Source organism: Phascolarctos cinereus, unplaced genomic scaffold (genome assembly GCF_003287225.1).
Source record: "Phascolarctos cinereus isolate Bilbo 61053 unplaced genomic scaffold, phaCin_HiC Scaffold_1;HRSCAF=81, whole genome shotgun sequence".
NCBI classification, from domain to species: domain Eukaryota; kingdom Metazoa; phylum Chordata; class Mammalia; order Diprotodontia; family Phascolarctidae; genus Phascolarctos; species Phascolarctos cinereus.
This window is the reverse complement of record NW_027555514.1, coordinates 248,779,323-248,800,743: the sequence shown is the minus strand read 5'-3', so window position 1 is coordinate 248,800,743 and position 21,421 is coordinate 248,779,323. Positions and strand designations below refer to the sequence as shown.

Below are 21,421 nucleotides of genomic sequence, written 5' to 3'. Positions count from 1 at the left end.
CACACACACACACACACACACACACACACATCTGAGGCAGGATTTTAATCCAGTCTTACTGAACCAAAATCTGAGTGGTCCTCTCTTCAGTTGCTTTTCCTTCTATTGATCCTAGATACTGTGCCTTTGTAGCAATGACGATGATGAAGTGACCTTAGTGATTATTCATTCTGTGATTGCATTATGTTTCCTGGTGCTGAAGGTTTATTTTTCTTTTTCACTTCTAATAATATATCATTCATCTAAACCTTTTTTTCTTTCTATTAAATTTTACACTTGGCCTAAGGCAGTTACCTTTTTGCCCCACTCACCCACCAAAATTTTAAAATTGACTTTCCAATGCTATTTTTTTTATTATCAAGAAGATACAATGCATATTAATATGGCAATCAACAATCACTTCTTAAGTACTTACTGTTTTCCCCAAACTGTTCTAGGTGGTTGGGGTAAGGAAAAAGAAAACAATGAAACAGTGTTTGCTTTCAATGAGCTTATCTTCTATCAAGGAATATAACATATACAAAAATAAGGTAAATGCAAGAGAATCCTAGAATTAACCCAAGGAAAAATCCCCACAATCCTTAACATGATAAACTGGACAAGATAGGTTTGAGGCACCAGCTCCTCTTCAACTTCTTCTAAGTTTAATTCCCTCCAGTTCCTCTAGGAACTTCTCCTTGAAGAGCACCTGTATTCTAGCATATACTCTTTCAAAGCTGGATGCTGCGAGAACCAGGATCTCTCTTCCTCCAGGCTCTCACTAACTCTACCTTGCATTCAAGCACTCAGCATTGAGTAACCATTCTCCACCACTAAGGAGATTCTTGTGCATTATGCAAATGGACTTGAACCCTAGGTTACATATATACAAAGTAGATATAGAATAAATCCAAGGTAAATTTGGAAGGACAGAGTACTAGCTGCTGACAATTGGGATAGACTTTATATAGGAGGCATTGTGCAGAATTTTGAAGGAAACACAGAATTCTGAGAGAAGGTGAGATGGGAGTTCATTCCAAATATGGGGCATTCGTAGCTCTCTAATCACAGCTCTCTATTCACTATATACTACTTCTTTTGGTACTATTTAAGATGTTTAATTGCTGAAGACTACAATCCCTTGATTTTTCTAAAACAAAAACAAACCCCTCCCCCAAAAAAAGTGAGACAGAATTCACAAGATATAGATTCTTATTTCAGCTCCATAGTAATCCAGTTTGAATTGGACAAGTGATAAGACCAACCCTCTTTCTGTCAGGAAATCTTCATCTGTGAAAAATGTGGATGGAGATTGCTTATCTTACCTTCCTCACATGACTCAATTTATAATCATGAGATCATGGATCGCAGATTTAAAGCTGAAATGAATTTAAGAGATCTCCTAGCCCAACTCTCAATTTAAACCTGAGGAAACAACCCCAAGGAAGTGACTTGCCCAAGATCACATAGTGAAACAGTAGAAGTGGGGTTTGTACCTAAATTCTTATGATTCCAAACTATCTCCACTCTTTTTCACTTGAATTTTTTATATCCTTGGTTCAGTTCATGCAACATTTATCAATGCCTACTGGGCCAAGAACATTACAGTAGGCACTATGCTAATATTACGTGCAAGAAACATCTATTTCCAAACTCATTATCTAAGAGTTGGTTTACATTGATTGGAATCTAAGATCATTTGTGAATTTCTGGTTAAATATGAAACCCAGTTATTTTTAGCAACACCTGATTTGTCTAAGAGACTTGTTGACTCTATTTTTTCTATGCCAAAGTAATAAACCTTTTTTTTTGTTTAAACTTTAAAATATGCTGAAGAATTTAAAAAATATTTTTAGATCACAATATGTATGTCTTGAGTATGCCAGCACTTTGTCTATTTTTCAGGAGTAATGAATCATTTAATCCATGAACAATTTCATGGCCAGCTAGTTATGGAAAGAAAATCTAGAAAGTCATTTGACTCTAGGTCTGAGCCATAGCTGGACTTCTTCTATATTCTGCTTTCCTTGGTCTGAAATTTTTCTTGCTTAATAAGGTATGTGTTTACCAAAACATAGCATTCTTCAAAGGCTGATAGGTTGACTTCTAGTGTTCTTTTTCACTTTGTAGGTAGAACATAGCAGCTAATAAACATATTGCTGCTTCTTCATTTCCAAAGGTAGTTGTATATTTGGGGAGTGGAGGTTATTTCTAGTATGAGAACCCACCCTAGTAAAGATCCCTCAGGCTATTTGCAAATGGATCTTATATTTTATGAAATCTTGACAGATGAACTCTAGGTTAGGTTTTCTTTGACAGGTCTAAGCAGATCAAAAACTAAGTGATAGTTAGAAAATATAATATCCTTTGTGGTTATACGCAAGCCAATGCCCTGTGGTAATCATTTTGCTCAGGAAAGCCATTTAGCATTTGTGTGTGTGTGTGTGTGTTGATATAGCATGTCAACACTCAGACCTAAGACATCCGCTTTCTTTAGATATTTACTTAGTCATCCATGAATGAAAGGTAAAGTGACCAAGAAAAGGTCTTCCAGTATTGAAATGATGGCTTTCTGCCAAGCACATCAAGATTAAAGTGTCATGAGAATGCACAGTTAATGAGAAATTTTGTCACATATCTTAGTATTTTCTAAATGACAAGCTGATCTAAAATGGGTATATCCCATGTGTAATATTTGTCCATTTGCAGGTTAGGTTCAGAATCATTTGGCTCATTAAATCTAATTCAAATCAAAGAGAACAAATGAATCCCTGATGAAATGACTAGTTTTCTTCCTGCTTTTTAAATTGATCTAAGCAAAATTCTTAAAACCTGAAAGTTCCTACTAATAGGTTCATTGCTTTGTCTCTTTCTTTCCTCCAAGGAAAAATTGGTCTTCCTCTCCACAAATCGCCTTCCTTGACCTCTTGATGCTTTTAATCAGATCCTACCTTATCTATACTGATTTTAATGGTTTATTTCTGTGCCTGGTATACAAGATCGTAAATTCCATAGAAACTTCACTATGGTCTTTTCTTTCCCATTCAATTCTGCCACATTTACTAAGTACCTATCTTGTGCCAAGCTCTATGCTAGGTACTGGAGGTAAAAAGACAAAACCCAACAATAATGCCATCAAGGAGGTTATATTCTACTAGGAGTAGGAAAAATAATGTCATTCATAAAGATAAGTACATTTTAAGTATGTGCAAAGTCATTTCAGCAAGAATAGAACGCTAATAAGATGGGAATGTGGGTAGAGAACTTCAAAGGTCTAATATAAAAATGGGACTTAGACTGTCCCTGAAGGAATTTTATGATTTTATTGCTACAAATAAAGAGAGAGTAACTCCAGAGTCTACCGGATTTGTATCTAGAATATAGTAAATAATAAAGAAAGAGTGCTTTGTTTTTTTATTGTATATTTAACCAAAATCAGCAAAAAAACAAACATTACCATATACAAAGGAGGCAAAAAAGATAATTGCATATGAAAGCATGAATTTCCATCGCATATGATTTATTAAAAGTATATATTAAATTTAGGAAGTTAGTAACAAAATTATCCTTTATGTTTCTGTCCTCTTATGAATTTCTTTTTGCTTATTTCTGGATTTAAAAAAAATGTTTTATTGATCTTTTCCTTCTTTTTTTTTCTTCTCTGTTATTTTCCTGATCAACCCTGCTAGAGTGACAATAGTCAGTGTTCCACAATTATTTCTTTAGTATCTGTTACCTACAAGACACTGTGCTGCCTTGTCTCTACTGTAAGTAAAGGGAAACACTTAGTAAAGAAACCTCAGCTCTGCTGACTTTTGGGGACACTTCATTATGTCAAACTCCACAGCCCCCACAAACTATATTGGACTAATACGGATCCACCAATATTTTCTGTATTGAATTGAAAAAGAGATTATGTTGAGGAAGCAATATATAGGCTTTGGGTTGAAAAAGATGCTAAGGGAAAGGAGAAATTAGTGATGCCCCACCCCTCCCAAAAACCCAACTCCTCCCAAAAAAAGAATTTTCTGCTAGGAAAAAATATCTTAGCCTGTAGAGGCAACGGCCATTGACCCTTAAAAGCTGGAAATTAACAGTTCCTAAATATTGAAGAGTAACTCACAAGAGGAAGCATAGCTGAATATTCCCAATTAAATGGCATTTATGTAGCAATTTTGATTTCCTAAGTTCTTTGTAGTCTATATTCATTGTTTAACAATTTAAAATAAATTTATAAAATTATTAATAATTTTGTTAAATGTACCATTTCTCTTTGGCAATGTGCAACTAATAAATGTGGAAAATGAATAACATTTAAAACATCATATAATACAGAGTATAAAATGATGCAATAATAAAAAAAGATAAAAACAGTCTTTTTTATAGACTATAACATTCTGCATATAGGAGGGATTTCACATTAAAAGTGAGACTGTTTTGCTAAAGCATCTCAAGCAAAAATGAATACTTATATTATGTGATGGAAGGTACCTAAAGAACCACTCCCCCATAGGCTTCATCTAAAACTACTTCCTGAAGTGGAAATGACTGTTTTTGCCATTTGATTTCAGTAGAGTGCAAACTCTCCCAGGTTCTAGGAAATTGGAAGGAGTTTGAATACAGACTTAATTGCAGAGACTATAGGCCTGCTACCCAAGGACCATTACCAAGGATCATAACCATTTGACTATTTGGTCTCTTTCCGTGTCTGTGTGACTCTCTGCCACCATGCCTCTATCTGAGTCTCAGTCTCTGTTTTTTTTTTTCTGTTTCCATTCATCTATCTTTCCCCCTTATTCTATCACTAGTCTTGTTCTGCCAAGTTTCATTGTTGGATTACTTCCTGTTACTTTTGTTCATACTCATCTGCTGCTGCTAAACTATGGAAGGAATATTATGAAGCCGTGCCAACTTGGTCCATTACAAATCTATGTTATATAAAATCTGACCCAGGCCCTCACTGAGGCAAGGTATGTTTTTTATGCCTCCATAATCAATTCACTAAACCATTTACTATAGAGCTTTTCATCTGTGTTCAAACCTTTCATGGCACCTCTTCACCAGTCTCAGCTCAGAACAAACTGTGGTACATAGATATGGAAAAAATATTACCATGCTTTCAGAAACTATAAGAGTGATGAATACCAAGAAACATGAGAAGACTGGTATGAACTGATGCAAAGTGAAGTAAATAAACAAAGCCAAGAAAACAACATACAATGGTTCTGTGTAGAGAAGGAGCAATGTGAATGGAACAACCACCACAACACAATTAAAAGCGAATGTGGTAAAGTTATAAAGAACAGACGGTCCCAAAGAAGAAATATGAGAAGACACCTCCCTATTCTTTTTTTACAGAGGGTGTGGGAGTCAGGCCGTAAATATAGAACACCTCTTATAGTGTTATTTTTTCCCATTTTTATTTATGGTTTTGATAAATTTTCTCTTCATCTTTTTTTTTTCTTTTCTTTCCTTTTAGACTCAAACACCAGAACTCAAATACAGAGTAGAGAAAAGAAAAGAAAAACATATCATAAACTTAAATACAAAGTAAGAAAAGAAAAAAAATGTCATGTGCATGGCAGAACATGAGAGGATTCAAAATATATAGCGATAAATTTTCATGTCAAGAAAGCCTGTATGATAATTAACTACACGTTGTGTTGAGAGCTGTCCATCTTTTCTTTGGTTCCTTTTAAGTTTCCTTTTGTTCTCTATTGTGCCCTTTTTACTTTGTTCTTGTCCCACCACCACCACCATCCAGCCCTTGAAGGCTACAATTAAGCATGGATATATTTATATATATATATATATACATATATACACATGTACATATATAGACATATACTTTCCATGACACATTCTATTCCTGATCTTTGCTTTTATTTTCTATCCCTCCTGATTCCTCTACCTTACTTCTACCTGCTACCTTTCCCTCCTATTAATTAGCCCAAAGATCCCTTCCCTATCCTCCCATTCCCATAGATTTAAACATGCTTCTATAACCCCCTATAAGCTATTTCCTTACCCTTCCTTCTAGAGATCCCTCCTTTATCATCTCCCCCCTGCCTATCCCCTTCCCATTTTATTTCTTTTGAATTTAGGAGACTTCTACACTCTTCTTCCCCCATCTAATTCTTCTGTGTTGATTCTTCCTCTTCTACCTCATTTGTATAAAATAATTCCTTTTTTTAGCTGTTTCTAAGTGGTTTTACTTTTTAAAGTCATATCGTGCTCAGGTCTACGCCAATCTTTCTTACAAACTACACAATTACTAATGTTGCTCTTGGACATACATTTTACATATATAAAAGGTCTATCCTTATTGAATCCCTTGTAATCAGTCTTTGGTATAGACCTTATGTTTTGTTTGGCTCTTGTATGTCAAATCTTCTATTAAGTTCACTTTTTTTTAAACAAAGTCCTTAAAGTCTGACAGTTGATCAAATGTCCATTCTTTTTCTCATTCAGGATTGTGCTTAATCTTGCTGGGTATGATATTTTTGGCTGGAACCTCAGTTCTTTTGCTCTTCAATATATGGTGTTCCAAGACCTGTGGTCCTTTAGTGTCTTCATTGCTTGGTCTCGTGTGATTCTAATTGTGATACCATTATATTTAAATTTTTTTCTTGTTGCTCTTAATATTTTGTCCTTGAGCTGAGGATTTTCAAATTTGACTATCATATTCCTATGAGTTTTGCTCATAGGATCTCTTTTAAATGAATGGATTTTTTTCTGTTTCTACTCCTCCCCCCCTTGTTTTAATACTTCAGGACATTTTCTTCAATTATATATTATATTATTGTATCAAGATTTTTTTTGATCATAGCTTTAAGGTAGTCTGATTATTCTTATGTTTTCTCTTCTTGGTCTGTTTTCCAGATCAGTTCTTTTTCTTATAAAATGTTTCACTTTCTCTTCTATGTTTTCATTCTTCATATTTTGTTTAATTATTTCTTGATTTCTTATAATTTCTCTGGCTTCACCTTGCTCAACTCTAATTTTCAAGGTGTGATTTTCTTCCTTAAGACTCTGGATCAGGGGCAGCTAGGTGGCACAGTGGATAGAACATCGGCCCTGGATTCAGGAGTACCTGAGTTCAAATCTGGCCTCAGACACATAGTACTTACTAGCTGTGTGCCCCTGGACAAGTCTCTTAACCCCATTGCCTAGCCAAAAAAAAAAAGACTGTGGATCTCCTTTTCTAATTGGTTGACTTTCTTTTCATAATCTTGTTTTTCTTGGATTATTCTTTTTTTTCCTTAGGTTTTCCTCCATTTCTCTCTCATTTGATTTTTAAAGTCTTTTTTAAGTTCTTCTATGAATTCTTTTTGGGTAAGTGACCATTTAACATTACTCTTTGGGATGGAAGAAGGTTTTTTGTTTCCATATCCTCCTTTGAAGATGAACCTTATTTTTCTCTATTCCCATAATAACTTTCTATGGTTGGATTCTTTCTCCTTTGTCTGTGCATTTTTTTTGTAGTAATAGCTTAATTTTTGTAATCCCCTCTATTCCTGGGTTATGGGGGATGGTGCCTCTTACCCCAGATCTTCAATTCTCCCCTCTAGCCTGGAACCAAAGCCAAACCTCCAGCCTCCTGTAAGTGCCCACAGCCAGGGGCATCCTGCCCCACTGTGCTAGTTCCTTCTGTCTCCCCCCCCTTCTTCAGCATATCTGGGTCTAGTGTTCCTTGTCAGCAGAGGTCCCTCAATCTTTCCCAGTTCAGATGCCCAACTCACTTCACTATACTGAGGGTAAAAATTCCTGTGGTAGAAATTCCTCCCAAACCAGCTAACCTCAAGGCTTGCCGCTTGTTGTTAATGAGGACTGTAGCTGAAGTTGTTTACTCTTCGCCTTGACAAATCTCTCCTAGGATTTTTCTTCTGATCTTCCAGGATTGTCCCAGGAGGAACCCTGTTGTTTCTGGCACTTTGTTTGCCCTGAGGTGCTATATTATCTCTTTTTGTGAGGGGAAATCTTGAGAGCTTGGAATTTTCTGACGTATTCTGCCATCTTTCCAGAATCCTCTCCCATCTTTTTTTCTTTAAAAAGATTTTTGTTGTACAGGATATCTTTCAGTAAGATGGAAGGGAAGGAAGAAGTTTAGGCTATATAAAAGCAAAAGAATAAAATTTTAATTTAAAATATATTTTTAAGCAAGTGAAGGGATGGTGCAGAGAGAGAAGAATGAAGAGTTCTTGCTTATTTTAAAATCAGCCAAATTTGGATGCGGATAGTTGAGGCAGGTCTTTGGATTCTTGTGCTGTTAATGATTCGATAGAGCTGACTACCACTGTTGAATATGACATGACAGATTGAGTAATAAGAAACATGGTGAGGCTTGTTGAGCAACCTCCCCAAAACAGTCTGCTGCAGGGTATCTTTAGTAGTCTGTATCATCGTTGCAGCCTGATGGGTTGCTAGGGGGTGGTGATGCATGATGGTGACAGCTGGGATAAGCATCCTGTCCAAAAATTCATCCAACTCATCTTGGGTGAACTCAGAACCATAGTCAGAAATAATAGCTACAACACAATGTTGCCAATTGGGGGGGGGGGATGGACTGTGGGGAAGAACCTACTTTGTGGAGCCATTCTTTGACATGGAAGCAAGGCTACTTTTTTTTTTTTAATGGAGCAGGATAGTCTACCATATTGGGAAGTTCTTTGCCTGGGAAAGTACAGCAAAAATCAATACAGATTCTTGATAAAGGCTTCATTATTTCCTAGCATGGTTCAACAGAAAATGTGCTGCATTTGGAATTAGAGGATGAAAGTTCAAATCCAAGCAAGGTCTGTTGCTTATTATGTGATCTTGGACAAATCACTTAGTAGCTTAAAGTAATTTAAAAACCTTTCATTAGATATAAAATGCTTTTATTGCATTTTATACCCATGACTTTTTCATTGCGTCCCAATCAGAAGATTGAATTAGGGGCTTAGCCTAAACCAAGTCCTTGACCAAAACATGTAGAATTATTTTATATCTTGCTTGTGGTTGTTGTTCAGTTGTCTTTCAATCATGTCTGACTATCCATGACCCTATCTGGGGTTTTTTTAATCAAGATGCTGGAGTGGTTTGCCATTTCCTTCTCCAGCTCATTTTACAGGTGAAGAAATTGAGGTAAACGGGATTAAGTGACTTGACCAGGGTAATACAGCTAGTAAGTGTCTGAGGCCAGATTCGACCTTAGAAAGATGAATCTTTCTGACTTCAGGCTCAGCATTCTATCCACTATTTTCTCCTAGGTATGGGTAACCTGATAACTAGTAATGTATTTATATACTGATAAATAATTTGGATATTGTTTGATTTAAGAACCCCCTTAAGCCAAAGACTGTATTACCCTGCATTTCCTTCCCATTTAGAATGTCAGTTCTTTGGGAGAAAGGATTGTTTCTTTTTCTTTCTTTTCTTTTTCTTTCTTTTTTTTTCCTTTTTTTTGGGGGGAAGGGGGCTTTGCATCCCCAGTGCTTAGTATAGATCTTGGCATATAGTAGGTTTTAATAAATGCTTGTTAATTGATTCATTACTCTTATAATTTTGATGGCCCCAGTAGTATCTAAGAATTTTTTTAAAATGCATACATTTTGCTTTTTCCTGGACCTTTTACACCATCAATGTCAGGGATTTTCCAGGGAGAAAATACCCTCTCCTAAGGCAAATCGGTACTTACTCTGAAATTTATAATCCTATAGAGTTGGCTGGGGGTGGGGTGGGAAGAGAGGAGCTCTGCTTTGAAGGTAAGTGGTATCCACACAATCAACATGTCTCAGAGGAATGACTTGAACTGAGGTCTTCCTGACTCCTAACCCAGTTCACTACACTGCCTTGATTGGTATCTGTTTATTATAATTCCTATACTTAGTATGTACAATACAGAAAGAATTGATTCACCTTCTACTATATACAAGGCATGGTGAGAGCCTCTAGGGATATGAAGACAAGCAAAAAATGGCCCTTCCCTTAAGTAGTTTATATCCTACTGGACTGGTGTAGGGAGGTTAATCTGGTGGAATCAATTAGTACTATCATTATTTAATAGTATACAATTTTAAAATTAGCATTAGTAGTTAATTAGTATAAGTTAGTTATTAGTAGTATAAAATTAATTAGTTATTATTTTGTTCAGTCCTTTCAGTTGTTTCTGACTCTCCATGACCCCCATTTCGGGTTTTCTTGGCAAAGATACTGGAGGGGTTTGCCATTTCTTTCTCTAGCTCATTTTACAGAATAGGAAACTGAGGCAAGCAGGGTTAAGTGTCTTGCCCAGGGTCACACAGCTAGTAAGTGTCTAGTGTCTAAGGTGGGATTTGAACTCATGAAGATGAATCTTCCTGACTCTAGGCCTGGCACTTTATATGCTTTGTCACCTAGCTGCCGTATTAATTAATTACAAGCATAAAATTACATATTAGGTTTAGTATTATAAAAAACATCACTAAAGATATTGGACTACCTATGCAGATCTGTTTATGAGCGTGCACTTCAACACAAAATAAATGATCAGGTTTTGTCTGACTCTTTGAGGCTGACTTTTCCCGATGGGCATTTATTCCAGGAGTTTTTTGGTTTTTTCATATAATGATACTGGTCTAGGTTCCCCTATAGTACTTGTATTGCTGTCACCATTTATAATGAAAACGGCTTACAAAGACAAGGAGCATCAGTTTGTGTGATGACATTAATGCAATCTTTACCCAGGAGAGAAAATGACTCCAGGTCACAGAGTTATTCTCTGCCCACCTGTGCTTTCACAGATCACTGAAGAAGAATATTTCACACGAGAGATTCATTAGGTTGGAAGGCTCAGATCTAAAATGGCTTACTATAGACTAGTTCATTATATTATGCTTAAGCTCTGTTAACTAATGAAGTACACTCTCATTACTAGCTCACTGGGATTATTGCAACATATAAGATTGGTTAAGATCAAATTGACATGGATTTATATTGAGAAATCTAATTTTAAAAGTTCAAAATTAACATTTTACTTTAGGAGACCAGAATTATGATTACCCAGCTCTGCTTCAATAAAAATGAAAAACCCCTCTGAAATCATTACACTTCTCATATAACATTTATGGGTTAGAGGAAAAAAATACCACCATGCAATGATCTCAATAATCTGCATTGATTAAAAAAAAAAAAACTCTAGGAAAAGAGAAAAAAAGTATTTCTACTAAAATAAAAATTATCTCATTTTATGCCAGGATGCTTTCTATGCATAATCTTCTCTATTTTTTTTCCTTTGGAGGTATTTTGAAATATGGTAATGCATACTCATATTCTCAAATGAAATCTCATTGATTCAGAAGTTAGCTGCAGTAATGGATTCTAACTTATCCATGGTTGTGCATTACATGCAACTCTTGTCCCATGTTTTCAGTTAAGTTTTCCATAGTTGGTACATCTAATGTGGCAATACATAAGAGAAAAAAAATGTTTTCATTAGAGAGAAAATTCCAGAAAGGCTAGAAAAGACTGTAGTTACTACTTGGACTTCTTAACTTCAATAATCTCATTGGAGACAGCCATTTAAGCTTTTATTAAAAATGCCTTATATCTCATTATTTCCAGTAAATTGGTAGGGAAAAGAGAGAAGTGTTTTCCCCTCTGTCCTCCTTTAATGAAAGTTTCAATTAACATAGAGAAATACTTGTTTTAGAGACAGACACTGAATAAGCTTAGAAAAATGAAGGGGAACAAAAGACCAGATAGTTGTTTTATATTTTACAGGTACAATTTTCACAAGAAAGTAGTACAATACTATATTTCCCCCTGGAGAATATATTTCTATAAGATTAGAAAGCTGAGATAAATAGAAATAATACAGTGATGAAAAGAGTAACCAAACTAGTCAATTTCTAGAAACAGGCCAAGCTTCACTGAGGGGAAATAGTTTTAAGAGGATGGGCTATGGGAGTTCACAGAATCAAAGAATTTTGGGTCTGGAAAGGAACTTCAAGGCCACTTAATTTGACCTGTTGCTGACCAAGAATCCTGTCTATAATATCTCAGACTAGTGGCTTTTCACTCTTCAACTGAAGATGAGCAGGGAAGGAGAATCCACTTCCTGAGGCAGAACATACATCTTTGGATCATTTCTTACTTCAAGCCTATGTATGATTCTTTGCAACCTCCCCTTTTTGGCCTTGGTAAAAGGCACATGGAGCCAAGCATATCTCTTCCTGCTGTCACATCTTAGATTATTAAACAAAGAATCAACATGACAAACTATGATAAGTACCTACTGTACAGAGGGAAATGGATTAGATTCTGGGGGAGACACAAAGTTTTGGTAATGCATAACTCCTATATCATGGAGTTTAGAGATGGCTAGAGAGATAAAATACACACACACACACACACACACAAATCCCTGCTGATTCTGTTGTTCTTCTTCTTCCCTCTTTTTTCAAAGAGGACCAATGGTATCAAGGAGTGATGTCATGATGTGTGTAAATTAGATTTAAGTGAGGTTGTTCTTCAAGAATCGTTGAAATACAGAAGCAAAAAAAAAGTCAATACCACTGGTGATGGCCACGATGCAGTGGATGACCTTGGCATCACTGATGTCTGATCAAGCTCTAAGTGCTCCACAGTGCCTGCTTCAGCCACCTTCAAGGCTGTTGGGACAAAATGTTCTCATCTGCCCATTTTGCCAGGAGAGGTCTTAATGTGCTTGGGGTAGACATCCTTTCTAACTCACCAGGGGGTCTGAGGCCTGTTGATTACCCTCAACCTGATTTAGCCCATCTGCCTAAATGTTTTTACTGGGCATGCTACAGGTTCTTGGAACCTCAGCAGAGTGTAGAAAGGTAGACACCAAAGGTGGATGAGCAGTCCTGAAAATGCCTTGGCAAGCTTTCACGCTAACGGCGCTACTGGTCCCTGAACATCCCATACATCCCACTGATTCTACCTCCACAAAATGTGCTACATCCGAACCCTTCTCTGTACTCACGGGTACCACACTAATCTGAGTTCTCATCATTGGTCTAAATTATTGTAGCAGCCTCTTCATGGATCTCCGTGCCTCAAGGCTCTTTACCAATCCAGTCCATCATCACTGCTGCCAAAGTAATTTTCCTCAGGCAGACATCTCACTCCACCACTCAATCTACTCCAATAACTTCTTATTGCTTCTGGAATCAAGTATGAACTCCTTTGTTGAGGTTTTAAAGCCCTATACAACCTTACCCCAATTTACTGTTTTTCCAGAATCAGTAGGTATAACTCCTTCTTCACATAGTCTTCAGGCTATCTAAACTGGTTTTCTCTGTGTTTTTCAAAAGTTACACTCCATCACCAGTCTTTGAATCTTTACCTTGTCATTTCAGGGCAACTAGACAGTGTGGTGGATAGAGTGATGGGCCTGGAGTCAGGAAGACCTGAGCTCAAATCCAGCCTCAGACAATTACTAGTTGTGTGATCCTGGGCAAGTCACTTAACTGTTTGCCTCAATTTCATCATCGGTAAAATGAGCTGTTTGAAAAGGAAATGTCAAACCACTCCAGTAACTTTGCCAAGAAAACCCCAAAAGGAGTAACAAAGAGTTGGACATGACTGAAAAACAACTAAACAGTAACAAAAGATAAGAAATTAAGTTCCAGGGGGCAGTTAGGTGGCGCAGTGGATAGAGCACTGGCCCTGAAGTCAGGAGGACCTAAGTTCAAATCCGGCCTCAGAGCAAACACTTGACACTTACTAGCTGTGTGACCCTGGGCAAGTCACTTAACCACAATTGCCTAAAAAAAAAGAGAAGTTAAGTTCCTTGAGGGCAAGGAATGTTTCTTGCTTGTTTTTTGTGCCTTCAGTGCTTAGCCCAGGGTTTGGCACACAGCAAGTGATTAATAAATGCTTGTTGCCTGGATGATAACCTTGAAAGTGAATGGAATAGATTAACTCATAAAATGGTGAGAGGTAGCAGGAGAATTAGAGAACCAAATCTAGCCATATGTTATTTATAAGAAAGAATTGAAGCCTAAAGATTCACCAGAGGTTAAAAGAAACACTAGCATGGAAATTTATTGTGCCTCAGGGGAATAAAAAATAAAAAGCAAAGGTTATGATCATGATGTCGAACGCAGCAGTAAAAATAGACATAGTCAGAAAAGATAAGCAGGAAACCTATATTATCCTTCTAGGTACCATGGATGCCCCCCGAGACAATAAGCTGGTGCAGTGGGTATGAGTCTTGTATAATTTTCCCCCAAGTAGAGGCCTAACTAAAGATCTTCTCAGTGGTTTCTAGATTTTGTTGGTACATCTATAGCCCTCAAATTATCCTCTTGTTATCACTCATTCTTGCCACATGGCACCAAGATACTAGGCTATTTCCTAGGAAAGCAGATTGCTATGTTTCTCCTCTGTCCCCAAACCCCACTGAAATGGAGGTTCAACAGATTCAGCAAACATAAATAGGTATGCAAAGCTTTTGTGCCAGATGCTCAAGATCTTGAGATTTACATTTTTTGAGAAATAACTGATCATCAAATAATTTCTGTCCTTAATATATATACATATTGTAAAATTTCATACATTTTGATATTTATCTTTAAAAAAAAATACTTTCAATTAGTTTTGACACAGAACTGAAAATCAACTGACTGGTTTCTTTGGAAAGTCTGAGAAAGTGCTTTACTCCCCATCATAATTCACATATTAATGTTTGCAAATGGAAAATAATGATTGGGGTAAATGGAAGGTGTGTCCAGGAAATAAAATGTGTTCTCTTCTAATTCTGATGAGAACATATTGAGTATGTGTGAATTTTCCCATAAATCATAGCTTTAAAGTGATTCGGACTGATAGATTCAAATCAGATTGATGAACTGTATATAGGTAATAGGATAAGTTCATAAAAACATCAGACCCATAAAAATTAATAGCCTGAAAAATGACTCTGTCCTTCCTCCATTTATCAGTAATATAAAGAGTATGCATATCTTGGCAGTGATCATCAGTACTCAGTAATGAAGGCCAAGGAGTTACATTTATAGGTTGATTTTATACTACTTGAAATTGCCTGATATCTTTCATGCCCAGCCTGATTTCTTCTGGGCTTAGAGCCCATGTTAATTTATAGCATTTTCTAATTTATCAATTAGAATCAACCTCAGTGGAATCCAACAAATATTCATAGAACTCTCACTAAGAATTCAGCCCTGCATGAAGTTACGCTCATTCACACTAGTCATGCTTGGAGAGACATCTCTAAAGCCTCCATTTCTCCTGGGGTTCTTTCCAGTTCTGTGATTCATTCCATGATTTAGTTTTCAGTATAGTTGGCTTCCCCTCTCTCTGTCTCTGTCTCTCTTTTTCTGTGTGTTTCTTTGTGCTTTGCACAGTGCCTAGCACATGTTCTTCAGTTGTGTCCAACTCTTCATGACCCCATTTTAGCTTTTCTTGGCAAAAATACTGGAACGGGTTTGCCTTTCCTTCGCAGCTCATTTTGCATATGAGGAAACCTAGGCAAACAGGTTTAAGTGACTTTCCCAGGGTCACATAGCTAGTAAGTGTCTGAAGCCAAATTTGAACTCGGGAAGATAAGTCTTTCTGATTCCTGGCCCAAGGCTCTGTATGCTATGGCAGCACCTACCTGCTAGCACATGTTAGTACTTAATAAATTCTCTGCCTGTCTCTGTCTCTGCCTGTCACTCTCATCTAGAAAACAAGCCAGAAACCATACGGTTTTTCTTGTGCTATTGTTTTTCCACCTCAGATCTTGTTAGGTCAGATTCCATTTAATTCAACAAACGTTTATTAAGTTCTTCCTGTGTGCCATGTACAGTGTTAAGTTCTGGGGATACAGAATTTAATGGATAAGACAGCATGTAAACAAAAATACAAAGCAAGCTCTATACAAGACAAGTAGGACATAATTAACAGAGGGAAGGCACTGGAATTAGGAAGGGTTAGGAAAGGCTTTCTATAGGAGGTGGGATTTTAGTTGAGTCTTAAAAGAAGCCTGGGAGATCAGTAGTCAGAGTGGAGGGAAGAGAGGGATGTAGGAATGAGAGACAGCCAGAGAGAATGCCTGCAGCCAAGAGAAGAGAGTCTTGTTGGTGGGAGAGAAAGAAGACCAGTGTCACTGGATGGAAGAAGATCTGTAAAAGTGATATCAGTGCGTGTTATGAAGGATCTGTTCTTATCTACCACTGGAAAATAAAATGGAAAACAAGAGCCCCACAAATTGTGGAAATAATGAAAGCAATGTCAGTTGCTTTGAGTGTTGGCATATTGTAGTATTTCTATTTAATTGTTAGACACTACAATAAAAATGCATTTGTTTAAGAATGGTTCAGTTATTTTGTAAAATTTATGAATCCGCATTTCCTAAATGTAACTCGTTTCCCACTGTCTCTTGCCAGATACCTGCACATCCTTTAAAGAACAGCATAAAAGTTTCGTGTTCAGCAGGCTTTGTTCCTAAATTGTAATGACCTTCCCCTTTCTGCACATATCTAATGTATTTTTGTAACTTTCAGTATTGTGTACATTTTAACATACTGCTAGATTGTGAATTCCATGAATGCAGCAACTGTATCTTATTTTAATCTTCTATATTATTCAAACTTTTCTCCTTCCCTATACTGAGAATAATGTGCTTTGTATACAGTTAGTCCTTAAGAATGTTAGCTAAATGAATAAAATGCCTTAATACCAATTATGGTCTTATTTAAAAATTTAGTTGTTTAATTTTTAGATATTAATCTGACCTCCTTTAAAAGTTTTTATTTCTCAGCAGGAGAAACATGGCAAATCCAGTCTTTTACAATCTGCATCTTAAATTAAGGCAGAAGATAAAACTGTGATTTTTTTTTTCTTGCAGCGTTTGTCCAATGGCTCCATAGATTCAACAGATGATACCAGCCAAGTGATGGAGCTACAAGAATTACTTGAAAAGCAAAACTATGAAATGGTCCAAATGAAAGAGCGTTTAGCAGCCCTTTCTTCCCGGGTGGGAGAAGTGGAGCAGGAAGCAGAGACTGCCAGAAAGGACCTCATTAAAACAGAGGAAATGAACACCAAATATCAAAGGGACATTAGAGAGGTAAGCAGCTCTCAATGAATATTATTACCATCACCTCATTCCTCACATTCTTTCTCCAAAGATTATCATTTGGTTTGAATTATACCAGTCACAGATGCAACTTTACCTTGAAGATAAAGATTTAGGCTTGTAATTAGGAAGACCTGGGTTCAAATCTAGCCCTTGCAATTTACTATGTGACCCTAGGTAAGTCATGGCTACCCCTGCGGCTTCCCCTGTACTACTCTTCAAGGTCCCATAGTTTCTTCTTTCCCCCTTCAGTCAAAATTTTCTCTCAGAGGAGAATTCAGAGAAAGGAGTCTATACTAGTCATGTTAATGGCCTCAGACCACAAAACTCCCTTGTGCTGCCAGAACCAGATTATAAAGTAATCAAGAAATGATTAACAATATAAGTAAAAATGAAATAAAATATATGTAATGTTAATTTGTGGTTCCCTTAGTCATTATGCACCTACAGGGATCCATTTTTATTTGGGTTTAATAACACTGGTATATATCACCTTGTGAATTTCAGTCATTGTGTTCTTGCTCCCAGGGTCAGAGATATTTGCATTTTATGTGGCATTTCTAAATATGGAATGAAAGTAATTCTGTGTCACCTGTTAAAAGTGTCTTCAATGTGAGGGAGAAGGCTTATAAAATATTTGGGGGAGCAGGGAAGCTTTCCATTTGCACTCAACACCACTTTTTACAAGAGCTGTTATATTTGTCTTTGAATGTCAATAATAATAATAATAGTAACAACAACTATGATAACAATAGTAAGTCAATTGTGTTGTGGTAGATAGAGACCTGGCCTCTAAGTTTGAGAACATGAGTTCAAGTCTTTCCTCTGACTCAGACTGGCTGAGGGACCCTGCCAAGTCACTTCATCACTCTGAGAATGTAAGTTGCAGATGCTCTCAATCAGTAGAGAAAGTAAGATCTGCAAATGGGCGAAATCATAGATCCTTTCTAAAATAAATAAACAACAGAATCAGATGGTAATAATAATAATAATAATAAAACAGTTTTCTTCACCTAAAATTATCTACCTATGTAATAATCTATGGAACAGTAAATAAAATAGTAAAGAATAGGATAGTAACTTGGCTTGAGATGGTTTCTATCTGAACCCCACTGAAAGAGAAGAAAATGAGATAATCTAAACACTGATAATAGCAGTAATATTGATATCATTCCTGTTGTCATCTGCTACTGAGAATGTACCCAGAATGCTTTCTGTGAGTGTATAGAAAATGAACTTGCATCCTATTTTATTAAACTATAAAAAAAACCCTGCTTTTTTATCCATCTTTGGAAAGTACATCCAATACAAAAAATAGCAGGAAAGTGACCCAGGAACATTTCTCTCTGAACCCCATAAAAATTGAGAATGAGATGAAAATGAGGATGATGACAGCAACATAATGCCTACCAGTTTATAGTATGCTTAACACACATCCTCTCATTTGAACTTCTCACAGGCCTCTAATAATATTTTTATCATCCCCATTTTAAGGATGAGTACAGAGTCTTAGAGAGGTTAAATGACTTGTCTTTGTTCACACAGCTAGAGAGGAGCAAAGGTGAAATTAGAATGTTCTTACTGACTCTATCCAGTCCTCTGCATGACTGTCTTTCCTTTTTGAAATTTATTTCTGAGCGTGTATGAATTTTTTTCAGCACGGATATCTTTCTTGCATATCTAATCACCATAGTCAGCAAACTCCACTATGCATCTCCAGATAATCTAAATTATAATTGCATATTGCGGGCACAGCTGCCTGCTGTCACTGTATAGGATTGACTCATTCCTATTTTCAAGGCTCTATACCTAAAATCACCTCCTTTTTCCTCCCTAACAAAATGTGTTCCTTCCCTTTTTAGTAAAATCTTACTAAAAATTCTCCTGTTCTATAAAGTCTTTACAGCTTAACTCCATCTGCCTCCTTTCACTCAATTTGTAGCTAATTCTTGTGCTTTTCATAGATGTTGGTCGCTAACCTAACTAACAGGCTTTTAGGGGATGGAGATCCTAGGAAAAATTCTTTTTTTTTAAATTTCTGCTTATAAACTTGCAACACATCATGGACCATCATTACACTTTTAAATGACTGGTTATATCTTTGATTCTAATAAATAAGCAAACTATGGGAAAAATTACTAGGTGCCTGATAGCACAGGCAAAAGACAGAGGCTAAGAGAAAAGGGATGCAGTAGGTGGCACGCTGGATAGAGCTCCAGGCCTGGAATCACAAAGACCTGAGTTCAAATATGACCTCAGACACTTAGTAGCTGTGTGACCCTGGGCAAGTCCCTTATCCCTGTTTACCTTAGTTTCCTCATCTTTAAAGTGAGCTGGAGAAGGAAATGACAAACCCTTGCCAAGGAAACCCCAAATGGAGTCACAGAGTATTGGACACAACTGAAATGACTGAATAAAAAAAAAAAGAGAGAGAAAACAGGAGCTTTGTGGGAGTGGAAATGCTGCTGAATAATCATACTAGTTGTGCATATAAGGAGGCTTATGACATTTCTCCTTAGGTTCATTAGAAAATGTCACAGTGACCACCCTGCCCTCCAAAGCCTGATGTCCAGGTCTGTTACTTCACCCCTTTCCCAGGGTTCTTCTGTATCCTTAAGGAGTTTTGAATGTCCAGGCTCTCTGTCATGGGCTCTAGGCTGCACTGAAGGTTTTCCTCCAATTATAGGAGGGTCTCCTGTACCCTGATCCCATTGAAGACCACAATTCAGTCTGATTTTCCCTCTTTCAAAACTTTGTGCCCTCATTCTTTTCATCTCTGCCATATAGCTTCAATTTTTTTGATCAATCAATTGACCAATCAACATTGATTTTTAAAAATGTTCTGTGGGAAAATAAACATAGAAATTAACCCTTGCCCTTCAAGGAATTTACAGTATATCAGAAGACACAATACATAATTTTATATTAGGTATATGTGCGTATGTGCTTTTTCAGTTGTTCTGTCACTTTTCAATAATGTCCAACTCTCTGTGACCCCATTCGGGTTTTTCTTCAAAGATACTAGAGTAGTTTGCCAATTCTGAGGCCAACACGATTAGGCCAACTTGTCTCGGGTTATAGGCTAGTAAATATCTGAGACTGGATTTGAACCAGGACCAGTGCTCTATCCACCGCACCACCTAGCTATCCCTTACTCCTGGAGTCTTAATGGTCAAATCCAGTGCTCTTATCCACATCCTACTTGACCTCTGTACCCTTTGACACTGTTGATGGTCCCTCTCTTTCATCATGTTGTCTTCTGACATGGCTTCTATGACATTGACTTATGTGGTTTTCTTCATACTTATTCTAATTACTTCTACCTTGCCTCCATCAGTCAATTCTTTTCTCTTTGCCATTCTCCATTCCACACTCCCAAGAAGCCTTTCTCTACATTTTTATCACTGAGGCTTTTTATTGTCTTACTCTTATCAATTTTAGACTTCTAGTGGTTTCAACCATCACAGCTATGCTAAGAACTTCCCAAGCTGTATCTCAAACCTAATTTGTTGAACTCTGGACTGATATTTTCATTTATGCACAGAACTCTTCTACCTGGATGGCCTTCCAGCCCTTGAAACTGAACATGGGCAAAAGTGAAGGTATCTTCCCTGCTTCCCCAATGTGATTCCCAATGGCTCTTGTGTCTGCCCCTCTTTTCTCCATTCCCATTGCTACTTCTCTAATTTAGACACTCATTACTGTCCATGTGGAGAATTGCACATGTCAGGGAATTGGTTTTTAACTGCAGGCTGTGTTTCTATAAATAAAGTATGGATTCACAAGTCAAAGAAATAAATTTAGCAGAAGGATCCAGACATCTCTGTCTTGCTCATAAACAAATGACCTGTCTACACTCGCCAATCCTAGGGTTGTCATCTACATAGATGCCAGACAACCTCCTCTCTGACTATTTTCTTTCTGATGGCCATTACTGTGTATAGCCTGGTTCTGCTCACTTCGTTTTGAATGAGTTTGTATATGTCTTCCCAAGTTTTATCTGAAACCATCCTGCTCATCATTTCTTGTAACACAGCAGTATTCCATCACAACCATATACCACAACTTGTTCAGCCATTCCCCAATTGATGGGCAGCCACTTCATTTCCAATTCTTTGCTACCAGAAAAAGAGCTTCTATAAACATGTTTGTACATAGTGATCCTTTTCCTTTTTTCGTTAACCTCCTTGGGATATAGTCGTGGTATTGCTACATCAAAGGATATACATAGTGTTATAGTCCTTTAACCACTATTCCAAATTTTCTGCAGAATGGTTAGACCAAGTTCACAACTCCACCAACAATTTGTTACTGTATTTGACCTATTTTCCCACATTTATGTTAGCATTTATCATTTCTGATAGGTGTGAG

The 21,421-nt window shown here is 36.9% G+C and overlaps 1 protein-coding gene across 19 annotated transcripts in view; it reads left to right on the top strand.

Moving 5' to 3' along the window:
- Positions 1-21,421, top strand: part of PPFIA2 (PPFI scaffold protein A2) — a 670,503-nt gene that overhangs the window by 517,140 nt on the left and 131,942 nt on the right. For all 19 annotated transcript variants that reach the window (XM_078146464.1, XM_078146473.1, XM_078146471.1 and 16 more), the window contains one exon: positions 16,820-17,041. In XM_078146464.1, the coding sequence (XP_078002590.1) occupies positions 16,820-17,041 (222 nt within the window). The remainder of the gene's footprint in view (positions 1-16,819; positions 17,042-21,421) is intronic.